The 22935-nt window shown below is 38.8% G+C and overlaps 1 protein-coding gene across 2 annotated transcripts in view; it reads left to right on the top strand.

The window, feature by feature from the left end:
• The window catches only part of slco4a1 (solute carrier organic anion transporter family, member 4A1), a 28679-nt gene extending 14923 nt beyond the window's left edge, over positions 1-13756 (top strand). For both annotated transcript variants that reach the window (XM_086277726.1, XM_086277725.1), the window contains exons 3-12: positions 97-187; positions 1036-1157; positions 1306-1417; positions 2937-3091; positions 5445-5715; positions 7485-7635; positions 8991-9166; positions 9532-9596; positions 9701-9849; positions 10628-13756. In XM_086277726.1, coding sequence (XP_086133852.1) covers positions 97-187; positions 1036-1157; positions 1306-1417; positions 2937-3091; positions 5445-5715; positions 7485-7635; positions 8991-9166; positions 9532-9596; positions 9701-9849; positions 10628-10798 — 1463 coding nt within the window. In that variant the 3' untranslated portion in view covers positions 10799-13756. The remainder of the gene's footprint in view (positions 1-96; positions 188-1035; positions 1158-1305; positions 1418-2936; positions 3092-5444; positions 5716-7484; positions 7636-8990; positions 9167-9531; positions 9597-9700; positions 9850-10627) is intronic.
• Positions 13757-22935: the final 9179 nt, after the last annotated feature.

Below are 22935 nucleotides of genomic sequence, written 5' to 3'. Positions count from 1 at the left end.
ACAGGAAGAGTAAGTAGGAAACAGGAGGTAGACGCTGGAGTCATTGTACTGACACACCCTTGCTCTGTGTCTATGGTCTTCCCCCCCTCCCCTTAGGGATCTTCTACACAGCAGCCATTGTGGGTCCAGCAGCCGGTTACCTGCTGGGTGGTTACTTCCTCAACATGTACACTGAGATCCATCTAACGTGAGTCTGCTTTGGTTGGTACCATGGACAAGGATAACTGACTCAAAAAGAAATGAGATCAGTATAATAGAATAGAACTGAGTCGGGGCACTGCTATGGCTTACCTCACATAGGTAAGGCCTGCAAGGGCCTGGGTTCTAGTCTACAGGGCAAGACTAGGGAGAGTGCCCCTTATCCTCTCACCTAGTTACCTTACTGTCATTTCCAATACATAAATAAAGGCTAAAATGGCCAAAATAATGATTTAGAAAACCACTGACTAGAATGCAATGCACTAAAACCAATTACAGATTACTAAACTGGGAATAAACAAAAGCTGACATGCAGAATGTGGAATAGAGTCAAATATTGTGATATGAAATAGACAATGGGAGAATGTAGAATAAAAATATACACAATAGAACAATACTGTCTCATTACAAGATGCTTTAGAGATCTGCCTCTTTAAAGGTCAAGTGGTTCATTCCTGCCTGTGCATATCTCTCATACAACTCCTCCAGCTAATGCACAAGTGCGCACTGCAGCAGTTGCACACCTTTATTGCAGATCCTCTACAGAGAAAATAAGAAACGTTTTACAGTTTGATAAGAGAGGCATCTCAGTTTCAACCATATATATTTAATTAGTGTTATATACTGGGAATGTTATATTTTAGCTGTTTGTATATATTAGAGCTATTTTGTTATATTTTGTAACTTTGTAATATATTGTATTATTTAATTTAGTTTAGTCAGGTACTATTCTTACTGTCTTGGAGCAACTGTGAGCACATAATTTATCGGGTATCAATACAATATTCTGATTCTGATTCTATAAATGTGTTTAATCATATGTGCGTGATGTTCCAGGCCTGAGATGACGCCAGAGAACCCTCACTGGGTTGGGGCTTGGTGGATTGGCTTTTTAGCAGGAGGAGCAGCCGCTCTGCTGGTGGCATTTCCCATCCTGGGCTACCCACGGCAACTACCAGGTGCCAGCAAAGGCCATGGCCAGTCTTCTTTATAACAGCGAGGGCATTAAAAAAAACACTGACTAATACATTAGGTGGTACTCTGGTATGTAAAATACCATATATTTTCGAAACAGCCTCACTCTTACTTTTCTGTGTCTTCCTGCAGGCTCTCAGGAGTATGTGACCATGCGTGTGTCTGAGGCCCACCAGCTTAAGGATGGAAGCCACACCACTGCCTCAGACCCTCAGTTTGGCAAATCAGTTAAAGACATGCCAAGGTAGAGAGCTTCAAGAAATAAATGCTTTCACGACCTCGTCTAGTTTCTATTTTAAATTGCATTTTATTACTTTGTACAGTTTGCTTCATTGTTTTGTTTTTTATCTTTTATGTTGAGCACATTGAGTTTATGTGTAATGAAAAATGCTGTATGAATAATTTCCATTGCCATTTTTCATGCTGATGAATCTGCTGCATGCATATTACTGGATCTCACTGCTGCATTTGATGCATTTAACCACAAGATCTCACTTGCCTCATCATCCGGAGTAATGTATTGGTATTTTTAGTACTACCCTGAGCTGTACGTTTCCATCACCATTGGTAACTATTCTTCTAACACTGCTTCACTGACCTGTGACATGCTTTACCTCTGGGTCCACTTCTGTATTACAGCTTCCCACTTTTACACTGATGACGCCCAAATATACTAACCACTTAAATAAATAACTGTTCACTATTACAAACCTCTACTAAGGCTAAAACCTCTGTCCTCACAGTGCTGTGATTAAGAAGCAGGATCCCGAAGGATATCTGTATCTTGATTAGTTTGTTTCACTTAGGAATGTACTGATCAGCACTAAGATTAATAATTTCTAAGCGACCCCTGGTACAGAAAAAAGAATATTGCAAATGCATCCATAACCTCTAGCTTAATCATCCTGATAAACAAACAAATCCCATTTGGGAATGGTGGTTCTAAATGGCTAAAAACTAATAACTAGACTGTTAAAAGGATTAATGTAAAATCTGTTTTGTTGCTGCAAAGAGCCTCCACTTTTTTCCAATGCAAACTATTGTTTGCATCTCCTTGTTTCTTTACATGAAAAGTGGCTAGTTGGCTTAACAAAAGAACCATGCGTTAGATAAATCAGAAACATATTGTTTTCTTTAGAGAATACAGATTAATTAGTTTTAGTTTTTAGTTTGTTACATGTAGCAATTATTACTTTTAATGAAGCCTGCAGTGCTTTCAACCTAAGCCCCATGTTGCTGTTCTGGGAGACAGACATCTCAAACCACATGTGGGCTCTCTTACCATTGGTACTGGTTTTACTGCTGTTTCTCATTGGCATTATGTAGCTCAGGTTTATCAGTGTGGCTTATGCAAGGATTAGTTCACCATGCAAATTCACCTCTAAAATGTCACAGAAAACCTTAATGTTAATAAGTTTACTGTCATCCTAAAGCAACGACAGGCAGCTATGAATGCAGAACAGCACAAATGAGTGACAGTATTGCTCCTTTCCATTTCACAACCATATATACTATGAGCTTACTGTGATCGCATCTATTACTCTGTCTCTGTGGAGATTACAGAGAGTTACATGATACGTTATGTAACTTGATTATATGTCTTTGGATTTACAGCAGTGTGTATCTGCTCTATATTAAGAACATCTTGCGATTAGAGCAGGGTGCATTAATGAAAAAGGAAGCTCAGGTTTGTTCAGTCACAGTGGCTTCACACATCGATGCCCCCTGACTCTCACCCTCTCTCTCTTACTGTGTATTTCCAGATCTGTGCTGCTTCTCCTAAAAAATCCCACCTTCCTGTTCCTGTGCTTGGCTGGGGCTACTGAGGCCACCCTCATTGCTGGCATGTCCACTTTTGGTCCAAAGTTCTTGGAATCACAGTTCAGTCTCAGTGCATCAGAGGCTGCCACATGGTTTGGTGAGTGAAAAGTAAAGAGGCCCATCACATGGGCAACTTTCGCTATGCATTTAACTCATTTTATTACTTTATTTATTGAACCTTAGAAAATCTTCACAACAGCTTGTGAAATAACACTGATCTAAAAGAGAGGATCTATTTTTTTGTGAAAATTTGAAATTTTAGGTGCTTTTGTTCAATCATAGACCGTTCCCTTAGTGCCTCCTATGCTGGTGATTTCTTACTAGCAGTTTATGTATAAACTGCTAGTAAGAGAGGATACTAGATAATCATAGTCTAGAAGGTCAACAAATGCAGCACAACCTCTACATGAATACAAAATGAATACAAAAAAATCCAAAATATCATATAGGTCAGATAGTAGTTTATGCTAGTAACAATGTTAAAGAGAAACAAGGAACAATACTGTTCTACTGAATGTAATATGCTAGGCTAAAGAGCAATTTGACAATAAAGGGAAAACTACTGTCACCTGCTGTAGAATGATAGAATGATATCATGGAGGGATCGTTTGGTTTTGGCGATCAAATCCAATCTTACCTTTGGGAAATGTTAGCTAACATTAGCACCTCTGCTGAAACTATAACTGCAAGTTTCTCACAAAGTAAAATACTGAATTTAGTAAACAAGGTCAGCTATTAATTCTAGATTTAATCTCATAATTTAATAAGCCATTTGTAATTACTTTGAGTATCTTTCTTGGCAAACTCATATCTGAATATAAAAGCTGCATATTTTTCATTCTACTTTTAAATTACTGCAGAATGTGATTCAGAATATTAATCACGTAATATAAAATGGTATGATACTCACGGTGTATGATTCACAGGTCAAAATGTAGAACACTTACTGTCTATAGTACAGGGCAGTTAGCCAACTAGTTATTAATTACCTAGTAAACCTGTGTCAGCATTGGTAGCTTTCCAACATTCAAGTCAACTGTATTGTCAGGGTTTAAAGTAGGTCAGAATGATCCAGAAGGGCGTTCCAGCATCCAAACAGCCTAACAAATGTCACCAAACACATCAATAGTTTTTGTGTAGTTTGTCACATAATGTGTCTTGGAGATAACTGTATAGTTGTTGTATCTCCCAGGTAGAAAAAAAACAATTCTGAAAGGTCGTACAAACCAAATTGATGTATATGATTTTGTGTTATTCAAAGGTGCATGAAAATACCAGACAAACTAATTACTGCCAAAGTTTACAGTGATGCACTGTGGTGGACTGGTTGCATCTAGGGCACAGGTGTCGAACTCCAGGCCTCGAGGGCCAGTGTCCTGCAGGTTTTAGATGTGTCCTTGATCCAACACAGCTGATTTAAATGGCTAAATTACTTCCTCAACATGTGTTGAAGTTCTCCAGAAGCCTGGTAATGAACTAATTATGTGATTCAGGTGTGTTGACCCAGGGTGAGATCTAAAACCTGCAGGACACCGGCCCTCGAGGCCTGGAGTTCGACACCCCTGATCTAGGGTGTTGTCGCTGGCTGACATCAAGGTTAGAAGACATCAATTGATGATGCTGATTTGATTCACTTACCATTTCTCCCTTTTTGTAATATCTGGAAATCGGCCACAAAGCTAGTGAAAGATCTCTTTAGCTCTAGTTGAATTCAGTTGACTAAATCCACGTAGACCCCTGACTATGGAAATTGCAGCACAGGTCAGCTGATCACAGTCTGCACACCCTTTTGTCAGTGCCACCGTTTCACTATTTTGCTGCTATCCTCAGTCACAAATCCACCCTGATACTCATCTCCACCTACTCCACGCTGCTTGCTCTTTCCTTTTCACTTCTCTTTTCCACTGTTTGTTGCTTTGGTTGGTTGACCCCAGACATTTAAATGAATCTGTTTACTGCTGCTTACTGCTATTCATTGATCATCATCAGCATTACTGCAGTTTTGCACATCACCTGCTCTGCACATTGTTCCTGAAAACTGGTACTCGCACACTTCTTCTTCACTTTTCTGGCATCCTGTCACTCTCCAGTATTGCGTTAAACAATCTAATAAAAAAGTCCACTGCTTTCTCTCCTTCATATCTGCATACCTCCACAGGCTGCCTTTCCACTCATCCTCTTCATAGCTGCCCTCACTACCTCTTTACTAATCCCGGGCTGTCAATGCTTATCATCAATCAGTTTTCCTCCACAACGAGCAGCACAACATGATCACATTTCTCCCTGATACCCCCAAAAAACTACAGATGACATAAATATTACATGGTTCATGGTTTGGGATCATTTTATGCCTCTTTAAGTCTGGAGGTCTTGCTCCTCTTTTGGACAGATGGGACTCTTTCATATATCAACAACATTGATCCGTTATGCTTTTATTCTTTTTCTCTCAGGATATATGGTGGTACCAGCAGGAGGTGGGGGCACCTTCTTGGGTGGCTACATTGTAAAGAAGTTGAACCTGCGGTGTCGAGGTATCATCCGCTTCTGCATGATGTGTGCCATGGTCAGTCTGCTCGCCATCTTCATCTTTGTCATCCACTGCCCCAATGTGCCCATGGCTGGTGTCACAGTGCCTTACCAGTCTGGTCTGAAGACTAAACAGCAACTGGACCTGTACAAAAATGTGTATGACAGCCCAAGTAAACTGTACCTCAGAAACAGGTAAGCTGTGTATAGAACTCGTTATTTTAGTTATGATTTCTTTAAGTTAAATTGGTTCTGACTGTTGTTAGTTTTATTCTACAAGAGGTTAATGTACCTGTCTGTCAGATCTGACCAGGTAAGTTTTACATTCAGCTCACAGTCTCTGTGCTAGGTAATGTTTTCTCTGAAGTTCCTCCCTCGTGGTTCCTCTTTACTGCTGTCATGTGAACACAAGCCAGAAAATACCAAATTAATTATATCTGGCCAGAAATTACTTTGGACTTTAAGTCACACTTGAAGTATTGGTGCACTGTGGTAAATTGTGTTCACTGTCATGTTATAGCTTCAAATGAGCAGAAAAGTTTTATATCAGTGTAAATGTAAACAGGGACTTTGTTTGTGTTGAGCTGCAGTGCAGTGGAATAAGCCAGCTACCCTTTAGATTTAAGAAGGAAACAAAAATTGCTACCTTAAAATAAAAGGCTGTTATATAGTATTACTGCTTTTAATAAATATTAAATTATTAAATATTAACAAAAGCATTTAATATAATATTAAATGTTACGATAAATCCATAAAACTTCCCCCTCCCACCCCTAACCAGTCATGGCAGATGGTTCCCCCTCCTTGAGCCTGTTTCTGCTGGAGGTTTCTTCCTGTTAAAAGGGAGATTTTCCCTTCCTGCTTAATGGAGTGCTTGCTCCTAGGGCGTCGTCTGATGGGGTTTCCTCTCTTTTTTTGCAGGGATTCACCTTCCTTGAGGCAACTGTTGCTATGATTTGCAACTATATAAATAAAATTGAATTGAAATTGAATTAAATATAAATCCAATCATATTTCATTTGGATATCTTTTACCACAATGTTTCTCAGTGCCACACCATCCAGCCATATCAGAGATTATTTTAGATGTTCTTGCACTTGCTGCCTACTCACCCAGTGAATATAAGTATTGCTTTAGTTCCAGGAAAGTAAGATACCTTTGCAAAGCATTGGGATATTGTCCACAGACATTCTGATAGGCCTTTTTAAAAAAATCCAAGTCCAACCATTATAATCACTGATCTGAATGAGAAGGATGTCAGGCAGATACATTAGAATGATTATCTTCTTTGTCCCTTGATTGCCAAGACTTAGGAGAACAGTTTAATCAAAAGTAAAATTACATTTTCTGATTGCAAAGTGTTCTTAGGTTCAGGTTAACTCCAATGATGACTCTGAACTTATAGGGTTAATTAGATTGGGGATTTGTGCTTTACCACTTAGGATGTATTGTACTCTGCAGATGGACACAAGGCCAAGACTAATGTACCCTGGGCATGTGTGCGGCTTCAGTACATGCAGAAACACTAGTTGTAGTTAACAGTTTCTTTTTACTTAATCTCCACACACCCATTTATCAATGGGCACATTGCTCCTGTAAGCGAGCTTTCTTCTCACTGGCCTTGACAGAATGTTTGATCAGCAGATTGGAAGTCTTCTGTGCTTGCAGACAGAGCTGTTTATATGACATTTATCCTCTTACATAGAACAAAAAGTAGAACAACAATCTGAAACCAAGAGTTTAGAAAACGTTTAGACTTTGTGGCTTTCTCTTTTGGCTCGGTGTAAGGAAAAACTTTGCAATTTAACTTGCTTTGTTTATTGTGAGCATCAATCACTGGAACAGTAATCAGTGGTTCATTCTAATACTGAGCTCTAGTGATGTATCCTCATCAGTTCTATCACGCTCTCCCCTCATTTGTTTCCTCTCATTTCTGTCCTTCTTTCTCTCCCTCCTAACTGCAGCTCTTCCTTAGATGTGGGCTGTAATGCAGGCTGTAGTTGTGTCAGAGAGCTCTACAACCCAGTGTGTGGGGCAGACGGTGTGATGTATTACTCCCCTTGCCATGCTGGCTGCACCTCCATTAACCACACCCAACTCTCAACGGGCAAACAGGTATCGCTCACACTTTGCTCACAGGGGAAATTACACCATATTTTTTAGACAGATTGGGAAATAGCAGAAAGCCTGAGCTTTTACAGGGGATGGCTTTGTGATACACATGTGTCTGATAAGCTAAAATCTTTTCTTTTGCAGAAATGATGCAATCTGACTGTTTTGAAATATTGAGTTATTTTACAATTATTTCAAACTCAGGAGCAGAAAAATGCACAATCCTCTGTGGCTCACTTTCATTGATACATTTTAGAATAAAAGCTGAATTTTGCAGCAGAGCCACTTACTGCAGTGCAAAAGGTGCATTTTATTGACAGAGATGCAAAAAAAATATTGCAAATATGAAATTATGTACAATGTTTAGGATTATATCATATCTTCGAAGAGACTTAAAAGAGAATAACTGCATACTGATTACATGGATAGATACAAGATTTTATATACTTCATAATATATTTATAAATGATTATTCTGATTTTTATGATAAAAATTCTCTGCTGTTTAGTCAAATCCACTGGTGTCCCAGAGATGTGCACAAGATGCTCTTTAGTGTTCCTGTGATGCAACAGTTAAAAGGGTTCCAACTTGTTATATTTTTACTCAAACCACAATCTTTCTCTGAACTAGTCAAAGTAACTTTGGTGCCTAAACCTAACCAATATCCACCTGCCTACAAAAAGAACCTTAACATTATACTTTACCTAACCTTGGTTTGTGTGCTATCAGCAGTCAGATAGGTGTTTGAATGATAGAGTAAATATAAGGTTTTATTTACCTAAAGTAATACATCAGAAGATATCCCAAAAAGAAAGAGAAGACAGGCCGGGTGTTGATAGAAGCAAAGATTGTCCAGTTCCTACCAGGGACCTGCAAGACAACATAGAGGGGACACACAAAGGGAAACAATGTCACAATGTGCTCTTTAAGAGTCAGTTCCAACCTTAAAATAACAATACAGATAAAGTTAACGAAAACTACAAAATCACACCTGAGCAATGCATGTGACCAGTTTCTCCATACAGGGTGTGTCTTAAAGCCATCATCACCTACAAAGGCTTATGTATGAAGTATTAAATACATAGTAGTAAGCATGTTCATGGACTGTGTCCATTCTCATTATTACACACATATATTAATTTATGGACATCTATATGGTTTGATTTCTTGCATGTGTAATTTGGTTGGGTTGTTATCAACATTTGGGGAGAATTTCATGTCAATATTATGTTTAGAAATTAACTTAGAAAACTGGCAACGTGTTCAATAACTATATAGCCCACTGTATGTAGAGACTGAAGTGTGTTTCAGTAGTTATACATTATACATTTATATCTGGCTTATGTTTTCGCCTCTAGGTGTACTCTGGATGTAGCTGTGTGGTGGGTAATGTGTCATGGGATGAGGAAGGCTTCGCTCTGGCAGGGAAGTGTGGCAGCTCTTGCCATCACATGCCAGCCTTCCTCTCCTTGCTTTTCATCATTATCAGCTTCACCTTCCTTTGTAGCATCCCAGCACTCACTGCCACACTCAGGTAGGTGGCCACACTTAAACCTCTGAATGTACTAAATATGTATCACACTCTGTTTCATTTATTAATGTCATTCATTTGAGCTCTAAGCTTCAAAGTATTTCTTAAACTGTCTATCTTTAACAAAATTCTAGTATAATTTGAATTGGTGAATAAAATAAACAATACATTTTTAATAATACATTTAAGCACCTTGAGACACTCTATAAATAAAATTGATAATTAATAAATTATTGTATTATTTGTTTAGTTCAGTGTGCTACTGTTATTATTCTCTCTAAGCAACTCTAACCACATAATTTCCTTAGCGATTAATAAAGTATTCTGTTTCTGATTCTAATATGTCTGGCTAACCCTGCCCTCCATAGGTGTGTACCTGACAGTCAGAGATCCTTTGGACTTGGTATCCAGTGGATTGTAGTGCGCACACTTGGTAGGCCAAGTGCATTCTTTATTTAGATTAACTTTTACACAGATGCCCATGCAAAATCAAAATGCTTTATGTTCTGCCATTTTGTCTCTTTTTTCTTTTCGCAGGTGGTATTCCAGGACCCATAGCCTTTGGCTCAGTGATTGACCTATCCTGCTTAATGTGGCAGGATAAGTGTGGGGAGCAGGGATCCTGCTACCTTTATCACAATTCAGCCATGAGCCAGTACACACTAGTAGCTGGAATCCTCTATAAGGTATTAATGATTCATAGGCGAACAGGTTGTTTGACGGATTTTTTTCACTCCCAAATGTCTTTTAACCGTTTATCTTTTTATAGTGGTTTTTTTTTTTTAAATGAAATATAAAACCAGATAGGGTTACTAAATATTTTCCAAGATAACCAAGTAGCTAAGTTTAAAACAAACATACTTTGCATGCAATACTATTCATAACAGTTTCTATTTTTCAATCAATCAAAATCACTAACAGGATATTAATAGGTATTGGCCTTGACAAGTTCAAATACATTGTAAGCAACACTTACTGCGTGATTTAATAAGTGAATCTATGTATATGTATTCCACCCAATTCCTGTTTTTTAAAGTCTTTAAATATGTATGCTGCAGAATCATCCTCTTAAATAAAGAAAAAGAACAGTTTAAAGAAATCATTAAAAGGCCAAATTTTCCTTGACATTCATAGCCATGAGTGTATATAAACCTCTGACTATACCAACATTAGCATTTCAGTGTTCTCAGTTTTGTTTTTGTTTGTTTTTTAGTTTAATTAATATTCTTAATTTTTTGCTTTGTCCACTCATTTTATTGGCACAGAGGAGGCATAGCAGACAATTCTTTAGTGATTAGTGTAATATTTTGTTAAACGTCTTCAATTAAAATGATATCACTTTACTATGCTATAGCTAATTTTTTGACATTCCAGTGACCGACTGTATGTCAGTAACTTTGAATTAGTTGTGCAAATTTGTCATATTTTGATCTCTTTCACATCTTTATTCCTCCTCTGTTTCAGGTTTTGGGGACCATCTTTTTCCTGGTAGCCAGTATCCTGTACCAGCCTCCCCCAGAGTCACCACAAAGCAGCTGCGAGAACACCGACCATAGCATGGAACACTTGAGCGACCTTCCTGTCAAAGATCTCCCTGAGGACGGCGTTATTGTCAACCTGCATGCCAGGCTATGATGGCAGGGATCATCTTGTGTATGTGTATGTAACAAACACCCCCAGAATGCCTTCATGCACACACAAAAAACACCATGACTTACAATGGCACGTGATGACGTCTAACATGCTGCTATCTTGACAGAAAACCCTGCTATGAACGCGTGGGTGTGAGTGTTTCGTAGCAGGGCCAAGCCACACAGGTTTTTATGTAGTTTTTTATGTACTAAAATTCTACAGATCTCTATAATCAGTTCAATTGACTCCATACAGTGTGAGGTTCATGACATTTGTGTTTCATAATTCAATAATCCTCAAGAACCAATGAAACACCTCAGACCTTTGTGGTATACAAAGCGTTTACAGTATGAACAAAAAAAAAGCATTTATACCGGTCGGTTATTTTCCACATTACTGGAACAAAATTACATATTTTGTTTTTTTTTCCTACAGACAAAGCAATGGCATGTTATACTCTACGAGATCCCACAGCCAGTATTAATAAAACCAAATTAACTTCATATTGCTTGAGTCATTTAAAGCCAAAAGTCGTAAAAGGCTCATACCTACACTCACTTTTTAGACATTCAAAAGGGAAATATTGCCTTATTTTTCTCATCAATCTTCACTCAGTATCCCACATTAACAAATGCACAACACATTTTTGATGTTTTGAAATGTAAGACTATTTAGAACCTTAATTCTTTACTTCAATGAACTTCTTAAAGATTAAATACAGCCTCCAGTCTTCTTAGGTAAATCTCTTCTGGTTTTGGATACTTGGATTTGGACAGTTATTGGTAAATCACTTTAAGATATGTCACAGCAGATAGAAAGATCTGTGCAATGCTATCACCACAGTTATCCACAGGTCTTGTCCTGAAGGGATTCCAGCATTGTGGTCTGCCATGTCAGTAACTAACCTTAGCTTCATGACTTTACTGAAATTACTCTATGCTTGATTTTTTTCCCTTCACTCCATTAGCTACACAATAAACAGTAGAGTAATAAAATGCTGCTTCAGTGGGCGTGTCCTCAGAGATGCTTGATCATCCTCCATCCTCACTTACAGTGATTATAGTCACCTTGCTGTCCAAGGTACTTTCTGTTTACTTTCTCAGTTTGAGTTTTGGTTGTTTTAAACTTGTTTCTATTCACGGGAATTAAGGCTGCTGTGGTCACATTCACGTTCAGAGTGCTAAAAACAGTTTTATGCCCTTGTCACCAGAGAGTTACATACACTGACGCAGAGCTCTTTTTCTCTCTTTCTAAAATCTATCAGGCAAAATCAGTTTACTGCAGGCAGACTGGAGGCAGTTTATTTACTCTTAGCTACAACTTAAGAGCAAATAAAGGAAACAAGATAATCACAGTTTGAAGGGCCATAGCAACAACCCAAATGCCCTTTTTAAGTGATATATTCTAATTACTGGTGGTAAATTCTAAAACAACATTAGGTCTGTGTAGGTTACTGAGGGTAACCTGATGATTAATGCCACTTAAATGTTCAGATTTATTTCAAAACACAATAAAATGTCTAAGAAGCTGAAGGTGCAGTATACTATCAGGATATTATATATATTAATATAACCACACCAGTATAGCAGCACAAATGTATTTTCCATTAGAAAAGCACATGCATATCTATATAGTTACTTGGACGTGCATAAAGAAGACTTGCACCACTTATGGTCTTATAATAAAGATTAGTTTGAAATAAAACAAGAAAGACAAAACTATGATGTATTTCAGATGAAATAGAGAGTTCTGTATAGAGATTATTGCTCTGTTTGCCAGTTAATTAATATTTTCTTTAATGCTTCTTGCCCATGGAAATTGCTTGGCTGCCCATTTAAAACAAATGAAAATGTGTGTTAACGGCAGCATTTAAAATCTGTAACCTATTCAGATATGATGAACTTTGCCACAAGAATTTGTGCCATGACCAACAGACCTTTTTCACAAAAACCTGTTGACTTGTCTAGGCACAAAAAGCACAATTGATCATCCCTGTAAAACATGAAAGCTAGAAACCTAAAGCAAAAGCACTTATTAGTTATTAAAATCCTTTGTTTTTACCAGCACATGGGGTCGCTGTAGCTCAGGAGGTAGAGCAGGTCATCTACTGACTGGAGGGTTGGTGGTTCACTCCCCGGCTGCCCCAGTCTGCATGTCGAATATCCTTGGGCAAGTTGCTAAATCCTAAATTGTATGAATGTGGAGCTGAATGTTAGCTAGAAAGCACTTAAAAACGTAGCATGTTGTATAAAGCTCGTTGAGTCCTCTGGAAGAGCAGAAAAGCGCAATATAAGAATCAGTCCATTTACCATTCAATTTGCAATGCACCTCTACAACCAGAAGGTGGCGTTAGTGGATTAGAACTAGTGATGTTTCAGTCGCGAAAGAAACGGCTCTTAGAGCCGGATCATTTGATCCTTATCACTAGCCATAAGTTTTTTTTTCTTTCTCTCACCCTCTCTCTCGCACTTTTTTCCCACTTCACTCCGCACGGGAGCCTTGTGCTTTGTGCTGGGAAGAGGGGGGAGGGGCGGTAGTTACACTCGCACAGGAACAGAGTAGGAGGGAGAGAGAGAGAAAGAGACAACAACGTCACATTAGAAAGGTGTAGTAATCATCCACAACTATTTTCAGTTGCAGATGATAAAGGATTCAGAAAGTTTATTCATGCAGGCCCATATGACAGAGAATGTGCATCTTCTTTTTTTTCATATTTTAATTTGTATTTAATTGTGTTGTGGTTTGCAGTGTTTTGTGTTGTTTCACTTTAAATTTGTTTAAAAGGAAAAAGCTGAAAATTTAAATAGTTAAAAGTTGAAATGTGAATAGTTGTTTTTTGTATTATATGATTTATTTGTTACATTTTATGTGGAGTGAATAAATAAAAGCAAAATCTCCAGTGTTAAATTAACACTAGAGAGTGTCTATATGGGTCCACACCTCTGAGTGTTAAATACAACACTGAAAAGTGTTAAATTAACACTTTTGACAGTGTTATATGTTTAAAAGTAACCTAGTCAGTTTTGAAGATTAACAATGGCTAACACTGAGCAGTGCTGGTTTGCTAACACTGGAATATTTCTAACATTTTGAGTTATTTTCCAGTGTTAGAAAATCAGCACTGCTCAGTGTTAGCCATTGTTAATCTTCAAAACTGACTAGGTTACTTTTAAACATATGACACTGTCAAAAGTGTTAATTTAACACTCAACAGTGTTGTATTTTACACTCAGAGGTGTGGACCCATATAGACACTCTCTAGTGTTAATTTAACACTGGAGATTTTGCTGTGTATATTTACGGTGGCACCTAGAGACAAAGCATGTACAAACTCCAAAACACGTAAAAACTCCAAAAAACGTACAAAACACAACAGAAGTGCTCCAGGATGCTAGGCGCGGTTCGGAGCCGAAAAGAGCTGGAAATCCCATCACTACTTAGAAACTCTGTCAAAATGTTCTAAAACATCAATGTGAACCAGGGCAAACACAAGGTAAAGTTAGCATGGTGCAAGTCTACTACAACTATGCACAATCATGTGAAAGAAGATTGGGGTTGGCAGTTGTCAACGAATCGTCAAAAGGAGACCAGTAAATATGAAGTTCTATTTTTGATGTAAATGCCCATCCCTGCTAATAAATAAAAGTTAAAGTTAAATTTAAGTTAAATTAATGTTTAAAGCATAAAAGTCATAAAAGTCATTATTGTGATCATATCAAGATCCAGGCAGAAAAGAACCCTTTTCCCCACAGAGTTCTAGTCTTATTTTTGCAACCACACGAGTCACCCCCTGGTGGTAATTAAAAATAATGCAGCTACATCCACATTGGATGTACTTTTTTGACCAGTAAACTACATTAATCGTTAATATATAGTTTGTGGATCAAACTATGCTTACAATACTGACTTCTAATACCATATAGACATTTAGAAATCAAAGCATCTAAACTCAAAGCCAAATGTTCCATTACAAAAGTTCTGCAGATTTACCTGATTGAAGTGACTTTGGCACCATAATTTTTTAAGTTATTTAATTAAAAAAAGAATGTTTAATTCTTAAATAAACACTGAAATAAATATACACAATGCTATTTTTTTTAAATTCTTTAAATTACTTATCAAGTAAAAACAAGTCAGCTAAACAATAGCAGCTGGTTATAAGCTAACCTTATGCTCGCTAATGTTAGGCTCAAATGTCTTAAAAATCACACTTTCCATCTGATCAGCAGTTTGATTACAATTTCCTGCAATCTACTGACATCTAGTGGTGATATTTTGCACACTGTACCTTTATGTAGATGTAGAAACTCACTGATTGAGGAACTAGAACCACCCTTGCTCTGTGGAGACTCTTTACTCCCACATTTGGCTGTTTTAGATGCTGGTGTGACAGAGCCTTTTACAGAGTAAGTTGAACACTGGGATGTTGAGGGTGATGCTCAATTAGCACAACATGCAATATTTTTAAAAATGTCCCTGATTTGAATCTAATGATCACAATACTGTCTGTAAATGTGCCAAAGCAGCTTTGCATAAAAACTCTTGTATTTAATTTTTATTCACTGACATTAAATTCATTATTTATTTATAATATGTCAGCCCTCATATTTTTATTTTTGCATTAATTTTGAAATGAATAACAAGAATGCTGCCCTTTCTACACAAACAAACTCTCCTCCTGTCTGTGTCTTTTCTCTGATAGCATTGTTGTTATGTACTCTGCTGATGTTGAGGAGTGTGGCTGTCATGTAAATGTATATATGCAATCCTGCTTGTTGTGCTCTTTAATCAGTTCTCAATCTTTGACAACTTTATAAATTCATATTGTCTTTTTTTTTTCTTTTGGTACTGTTTTTTTTTCTCTTTCTTTTATAATGATCTTTTTATGGACTGATTCATAGATGTCATTTTTCTTCTAATTACAAAAGCTGAACAGCTGATTATTTTATGTCTCAAGTATTTTGTGTGTGTGTGAGAGAGATTCAATGTTGGTCAATTAAATGTTATTTATTTAGTGCCAAATCACATTAACAGTCACATCATCTTTATACTGTGAGGTAAAAACTCTACAATAACACACATCAATTAAGGTTTGGAAACAGTATCACCACTAGTTTTAATTCAATTAAATTTTCTTTATATAGTGTCAAATCACAACAACAGTTGCCTCAAGGTGCTTTATATTGTAAGGTAGATCGTACAATAATACATACAGAGAAAAACCCAACAATGATATGACCCCCTGTGACCAAGCACTTTGGCAAAAGTGGGAAGGAAAAACTCCCCTTTAACAGGAAGAAACCTCTGGCAGAACCAGGCTCAGCGAAGGGCGGCCATCTGCTGCGAATGCTTGGGGAGAGAGAATACTGATAAAAATAACTCATAGAATTAAAAAAGGTGCCACAGCACAAGTTTTGATTGCTTAAAAAGCACATTTGGCTTGTTCTTTTTAGGTTAGTTTAGTTTAGGTTTGTGGAAGGAAGGTCTGATGCTTTCTATCATTCGAGTCCTAAAACATCCAGAGGTGTGTTTTGGTTCACTTGCCTGCAGAAGAACAAACAATAGTTACATAAATCTATGTAGCATGACATATCAATGCAGGGTGTTGTGATAACCAGCTTGAATAAAGTCAGTATAAATCATAAACTGTATCCCCATCACAAGGTTCCTCTGTGCGTTACAGTGAGAACACCACACACAGAGAACCATCTGCTCATTTACTCCATGTGTCACAAAGACAGAGCAGAGCAAAGTGTGAATTTCCAATGGTCTGCCTGCTTATTTTTCTGTCTCAGTAGTCTTTTCTTCACAGCAGTTGTACTTTTAAATTGGAAAAAAATAGATAAATACTACTTTTTCATAAGACAACTGGTTGCCTTGTCTTAAGACTCACCTGTGAACACCAACCCACGCCAGTCAGAATCGCTACATTCAAAATAGAACTGTAATCTAATCTAATTAAGTAGTCTAAATCTGTTCTGCTCTGGGACTGCTCTTAGAGCACAGTTGATTTCATATATAAAAAATAAATATTTTGTTTTTTGGCAACAGACTATATTAAATACCTGGAATTTGGTCCATGTTTTATTCATTCAGTTCACTTAGAACTCAGAGTGCATGTAATGCTTGAGAAAGTCATTTTGGTAGCTGAGTAACTTGTATTCGCGGACAGTCCACAGATATTTATTGACAGGAGTGCAAAAACACTCAGCCATTGCTTCATTGCTAGTCAGGCTCGGAGCCACACTCCTGGAGATGTGGCTCAGAGCCTGACTTTGCTTAGACCATGTGAGGTCTAAGCAAAGACAATGAAATGGAGATGTGACATCAAAGCTGGTGCTAGAAGTGTAGCTTCTAGTGGAAAAGCCTTTATAAAACCATATTTTGGGGCAAAATCATAAAAACATTTTTAAGGATTATTTTGGTTTTGCTTTGCTTTTTTTTTTTTTTAAATATTTGCCTGGTTTGGCTCCACACATGCAGTTTTTATCCCTGTCACTATTAAAATGAAAGTTAATTTATGCTAACTGCCCAAAAAGGACACAGAGACAGACACTGGGTCTAAATCACCGCTAACGATGAGCAGTAACTGTGATAGTGTAGACTTGCGGTTAGGGATACTCCCATCTTACTGGATTAAAGTTTTTGTTAAGTTAAATAAGGAATATGTCTTTTCACTCGTTTGCTTGCATCCCTGGGCATTCAGGCTGATAATCCTTTCTTTTCTGTCACCTGGTCTTTCCCATAATGTGAAACTCTGCCATCATCACTCTGGTACAGTGCTTTTGCCTGCCTTCTGTGAATCAATCAGCCTCTATTCCTTGTCCTTTAAATCTCAGTTCTGTTCTGTTATTCTGCCTTTCAGTCTCGCTCCCAGTCAGTTCATTCTTGTCACTCAGAGAACCACAAGTCCTCATCTTCTTCACTTCCACCACCACCCTGAGACTCGCCTCTGTTATGTTACATCATTGCAGTGTTTTATTACTCAAAACCATTCATATGTGATGAGTTTCTTCAAATGGTGTCTCCTTAATAAACTGATAGCTGAGCATTACCATTTGGAATGAAGTGGGGCCATCTTACAGTCTGAAGATTAAATAGGCGACCACACAGAGAAAAATCTTTAACTATTCCGTTTCTCCAAGACAAAACTGCGACAATTAAACAGTATGAGATATTAACCATTTTCTTCTACTTAAGCCCTCCTGTGATTACAGATTGATCCCAATTTAAGTTACTAAAATGTTCTTTTTTCATTTCTCCCATCAGTTGTTTTAAGCTGTTTAAAATAATCAGCAAATTTGATTTGTACAAGGTTGCAGTTTCGATTTTAGTTATTTTTGCTATTACCTTTTGCCCTTTGCCTGGTATTCTCAATATAGTCTAGATTATTTAACTTGATTGACATATTGTTTTGCTTCTTATTTCTCATTAATGAGTAATGTCAGATAAGACAAATGACATTCTATCAGCAACTAAAACTTGTACTGGCCATGAAGAGAATAACAATAAGGCAAAAAACCAAGTGCAGCTTTGCCAAAATCAACAGCTGGGTTTATTATGAGAGAGCAGGTGCTCAAGGGAAAACTAGAGAAACAGCAGGCAAGCTGCTAAGCAGAGGGGCCTGTCTTGTGGTGGATGAGTGGGAAAATCATTTACATGATGAGGAAAAACACAGTAACGTTCATGGTACAGAGAACATCAAGCACAGAACCTGAGAGGACTCATCACACACAAAACTCTGGTAAGTGGAGCCGTTGAAAGTTTTATTCCTGTTGTAATAGTAATTTTACAATGTATGTTGAAGGGATATTATTGCCCTCTGTTGTTGTGTTTGTGCAATGCAAAGCAATAAAAGGTGTTCGTTAAAAACATCAGGTTATGGGCCCAGAGGTCGCCAAGGGAAGCTGCTAACACGTTTTCTTTTGGGAGTCATAAACAGAATTGTGGGATTCCCAATGGAAGATAGACTGTTTATTGACAAGCTGAGCGGAGAATTGGGCAACGTGGAAATTTCAACTGGAGCACCTGTTGAAGGCAAAAGGACTGTGGGTACTATGGTACAGGAGATAGAGCAGTTAGCTGCTGATTCTAATGCCCAAGCACGAGCTGAATTTGAACGGAAGAAAGAAAAGGCATTTTCAGTGCTGGTACTGAATGTAAGTACACCCCAATTGTACTTGATAACAAACTGTAAGACCCCCAAAGAAGCATGGGAGATGCTAAAAGCACAGTTTGAAAGAGATACTGTTGCTAACAAGCTATTTCTGAAGAAGAAGTACTTCCGGTGTGAAATGAAGGAAGGAGAACATCTCAATGATCATTTAAAGAGGATGAAGGAACTTACTGATCAGCTAGGGGCAATAGGTTCTGTAATTGAAGAGGAAGATCAAATTGTCACCCTTCTAGGTAGTTTGCCACCCAGCTATGCAACTGTTGTTACTGCTTTGGAGACAAAGATGGACAGTCTGACAGTTTGTTCAACAAGCCTTGATAAATGAGGAACAAAAGCGAGTGCTTACTGACAACACCACTGTGTCCAGTAGTGTATCAGCGATGTCATCTCAGATGCATAGAAATGAACAGAGTGGATCAAAAACAGTGGGAGCAAACAGCTCCGACTCATGGAGATGTTACAAATGTGGGAAGGAAGGACATATCAAGCGTGATTGTCCAAGCATTAAAAAGAAATACAAGGCCCACAAGGCTAAAAGCATGGTGTATAGGACAAAGAGGACTCATATGAGGGAGCTTTTGTTGTAAATGAGTCATGTAAAAGTGATGCACAACAAGAAGAATGGTTAATTGATTCAGGAGCATCAAAACACATGACATGTGTTACGCCCCAGTCTAGGGGTACAGGAACGCAACATAAGTTTGAAAAGACTGCCCCGCCCTGGTCCCCAAAACCATACACAGAGGGAAACCAATTCCTTAGTGAATCGTGTTTTATTATCTACACTGCAAAAATGAAGCTCCAGGGTGAACAAAGGCCAAAATAACAAACAAAACAAGCTAAGTCAGGAGGAGGTGCTATCTAAAACCCTATGTGAAATCAAACATCAAACAAAAGACAAGCGCTACACCTAACTCCCTAACTGAAATAAACAGGAGAAAACAGTGCAAGGAAAAACAATACGGCAGCTCACCCCTTCTGTTGCAGTGCTATTTACAATGTGCTATGTACAATGAAAGCTAATATACACACTATATACAAAACTCAGAGAAGCCGCACAAATCACAAGCACAAAAGTCTCAAGTTTTGGAGGCCAGGGTCAGGTCTGCTGCTGCTGTCAGTGGCTGCCCCGGGACAACTGCTGGTGAGGGATTTGAAGAAGATCACATGGCCAGGGGACCAATCAGCAGCCGTCAGCTCATCCACTCCGGGACCTGCAAAGACTTAAAGGAACAGACAACAACAGCCACCAAAACAGATTATGGACAGGGCCATAACACCCCCCTTCCCAAGACCAAACATCTCCCCTAAAGATGTTTGGCGCTTAGGGGTTCCGAAAACCACGTGACAGCGCATCTGCCAGTACATTCTCTGTCCCTTTCTTGTGATGGATCTCCAGATTGAAATCCTGTACTAAGAGGGACCATCTCATGAGCCTTTGGTTAGAATTTCGCATTCGGGTCAAAAACACGAGGGGGTTGTGGTCTGTGTAAACAATGACAGGTGCTGAACTGGAACCGACATAGACCTCGAAATGCTGTAGAGCAAGCAATAGGGAGAGAGCTTCTTTTTCAATGGTGCTGTATTTCTGTTGGTGGGAGTTGAATTTTTTCGAAAAGTAACCAATTGGGTGATCAACACCCTGCCTATCCTCCTGCAACAGTACCGCACCTGCACCGTTGGCGCTGGCATCCACCTCAAGTTTAAACGGATGTGTGAAAACAGGAGCGGCAAGTACTGGTGTGCTGCAGAGGAGAGCTTTGGCAGACTCAAAAGCATTCTGGCAGGTGGGGGACCATACGAATGGTTTTGATACACTTGTGAGACTGGTGAGAGGTGCAACTACATCTGCAAAATTCTTACAGAAGCCACGATAATAGCCGGCCATACCAAGGAACCGGCGAAGCTCACGTCTAGTGCGAGGCACAGGGAAATCTAGGATAGCCTGGATTTTAGCCAGCAGGGGGCGCACCTGTCCCTGACCCACCTGCTTCCCTAGATAAGTCACAGTGGCCTTACCAAAGTCACATTTGGCAAGATTTAGGGTAAGGGATGCCTCTTTTAATCTTTCAAAAATCTCCGTGAGTGTTCCAAGGTGATCTGACCAAGTCTCTGAATAGGCTACAATGTCGTCTAAGTACACTTCACAGTTTGTGACACTACCTAAGACAATGTGCATAAGGCGTTGGAATGTGGCAGGGGCATTTCGAAGGCCAAAAGGCATGACGGTGTATTGGAGGAAGTGATCAGGAGTGACAAAAGCAGAAATTTCAGATGCACGCGGAGTGAGGGGAACTTTCCAATAACCCTTTAATAAATCCAGTTTGGTGACAAACTTTGCGGAGCCAACCCTATCCACACAATCTTCCATGCGGGGAAGAGGGTAGGAGTCGGGTTTGGTCACACTGTTCACCTTGCGAAAATCACTACAAAAACGTGGAGTTTTGTCTTCCTTCGGCACAAGAAGGCATGGGGAACTCCAGGCACTCGAACTAGGGACAGCAAGACCATTTCCCAGCAGGTAGGAAACTTCTTGCTGAAAAAGTGCACGTTTGGTAGGGTTCACACGATAAGCGTGTTGTTTGATCGGAGGGTGGTCACCTACATCTATGTCATGTTCGAGGACAGAAGTGCGAGAGGGAGTATCAGCAAACAGAGATGGGTAATTATTGATCAGAGAACACACATCGGTCTAAAGAAATAAAGAAATAAAGAAGCTCTACAGGACTACCAAGAGTTTTCAGAACCACAAACAGTAAAACTCGGTGATGGCAGAGTAGTTGAGGCTTTAGGTCTGGGCAACATAACAATGAAAATGTCATTCAGAGTTAGTAATGGAAAAGATGCCACAATGTATGATGTGCTGTATGTTCCCAAATTATCAATGAACCTTTTCTCAGTGGGAGCTGCTGCCAAGAAGGGAAACACAGTGAAGTTCAAAAGGACTCATTGCTACATAAGAGGAAAGAATGGAGCTCTCCATGGAATGGGAACACAAAGATGTGACGGCTTGTATCAGCTGGATATTGAGGGAAACTGCACAACCTGTCATGGAGTGTCAACTGCTTCAGTTCCAGCAAGTATGTGGCATCAGCGCCTAGGTCACACTACAAATCTGAAAAAAGTCAAAAACTTGGTAAAAGGAGTTAAGAGGAGGACATTTTTTGTGAAGCTTGTGTTGAGGGCAAATTATCAGGAAAACCTTACAAATCAGTGGGAGAAATACGAACAAAACGCAAGTTGCAATTAGTGCATAGTGACGTTTGTGGTCCTTTTCAAACTGAGTCACTAGGAGGAAAAAAGTCCTTTGTAACTTTCATTAATGACTACTCCAGATGTTGTAAAGTGTATTTCATAAGAGAAAAAACGGAAGTCCCGAGCAAGTTCAAAGAGTTTGAAAGAACCTTCTCAAATGAATGTGGACAGGGAGTAATAAGACTCAGAACTGACAATGGTGGGGAATACACATCTAAAGAGTTTCAAGAATATTTGAAAGCTCAAGGCATCCACCATGAAATGACTGTACCACACACACCACAGCAAAATTGGTTTGCAGAGAGAAAAAACAGAACTCTAGTGGAATCTGCTAGAAGCATGCTGTCACATGCAAAGTTGCCAAACATATTCTGGGCAGAAGCTGTTGCTACTGCAACTTACATACAGAATAGGCTCCCAACATCTGCTTTAAAGAACGAAACACCCTATCAGAGATGGTATGGAAAAAACCCAGACATTAGCCCTATGAAAGTATTTGGTTGTATTGCTTATGCTCATGTTTCAGACACAGAGAGAAAGAAGCTGGACAAAAAGGCAGTGAAAGTTCGTTTCCTGGGATATGCAACCAATGCAAAAGGCTACCTGGCTGTGGGATGAGGAAAAAGGAAAAATACTGAGTCGACGAGATGTGGTCTTCAATGAAACAGAGTTTAAATGCAAACAAAGTGAAAAAGATCTCGGTTTGGGG

Source organism: Aulonocara sp. 'chitande type north' Nkhata Bay, linkage group LG20, assembly GCF_057382095.1.
Source record: "Aulonocara sp. 'chitande type north' Nkhata Bay isolate Kocher_YH1m ecotype deep benthic linkage group LG20, A_spYH_male_GT1.1, whole genome shotgun sequence".
NCBI classification, from domain to species: Eukaryota; Metazoa; Chordata; class Actinopteri; order Cichliformes; family Cichlidae; genus Aulonocara; species Aulonocara sp. 'chitande type north' Nkhata Bay.
This window is presented reverse-complemented; position numbering and strand designations above follow the sequence as displayed.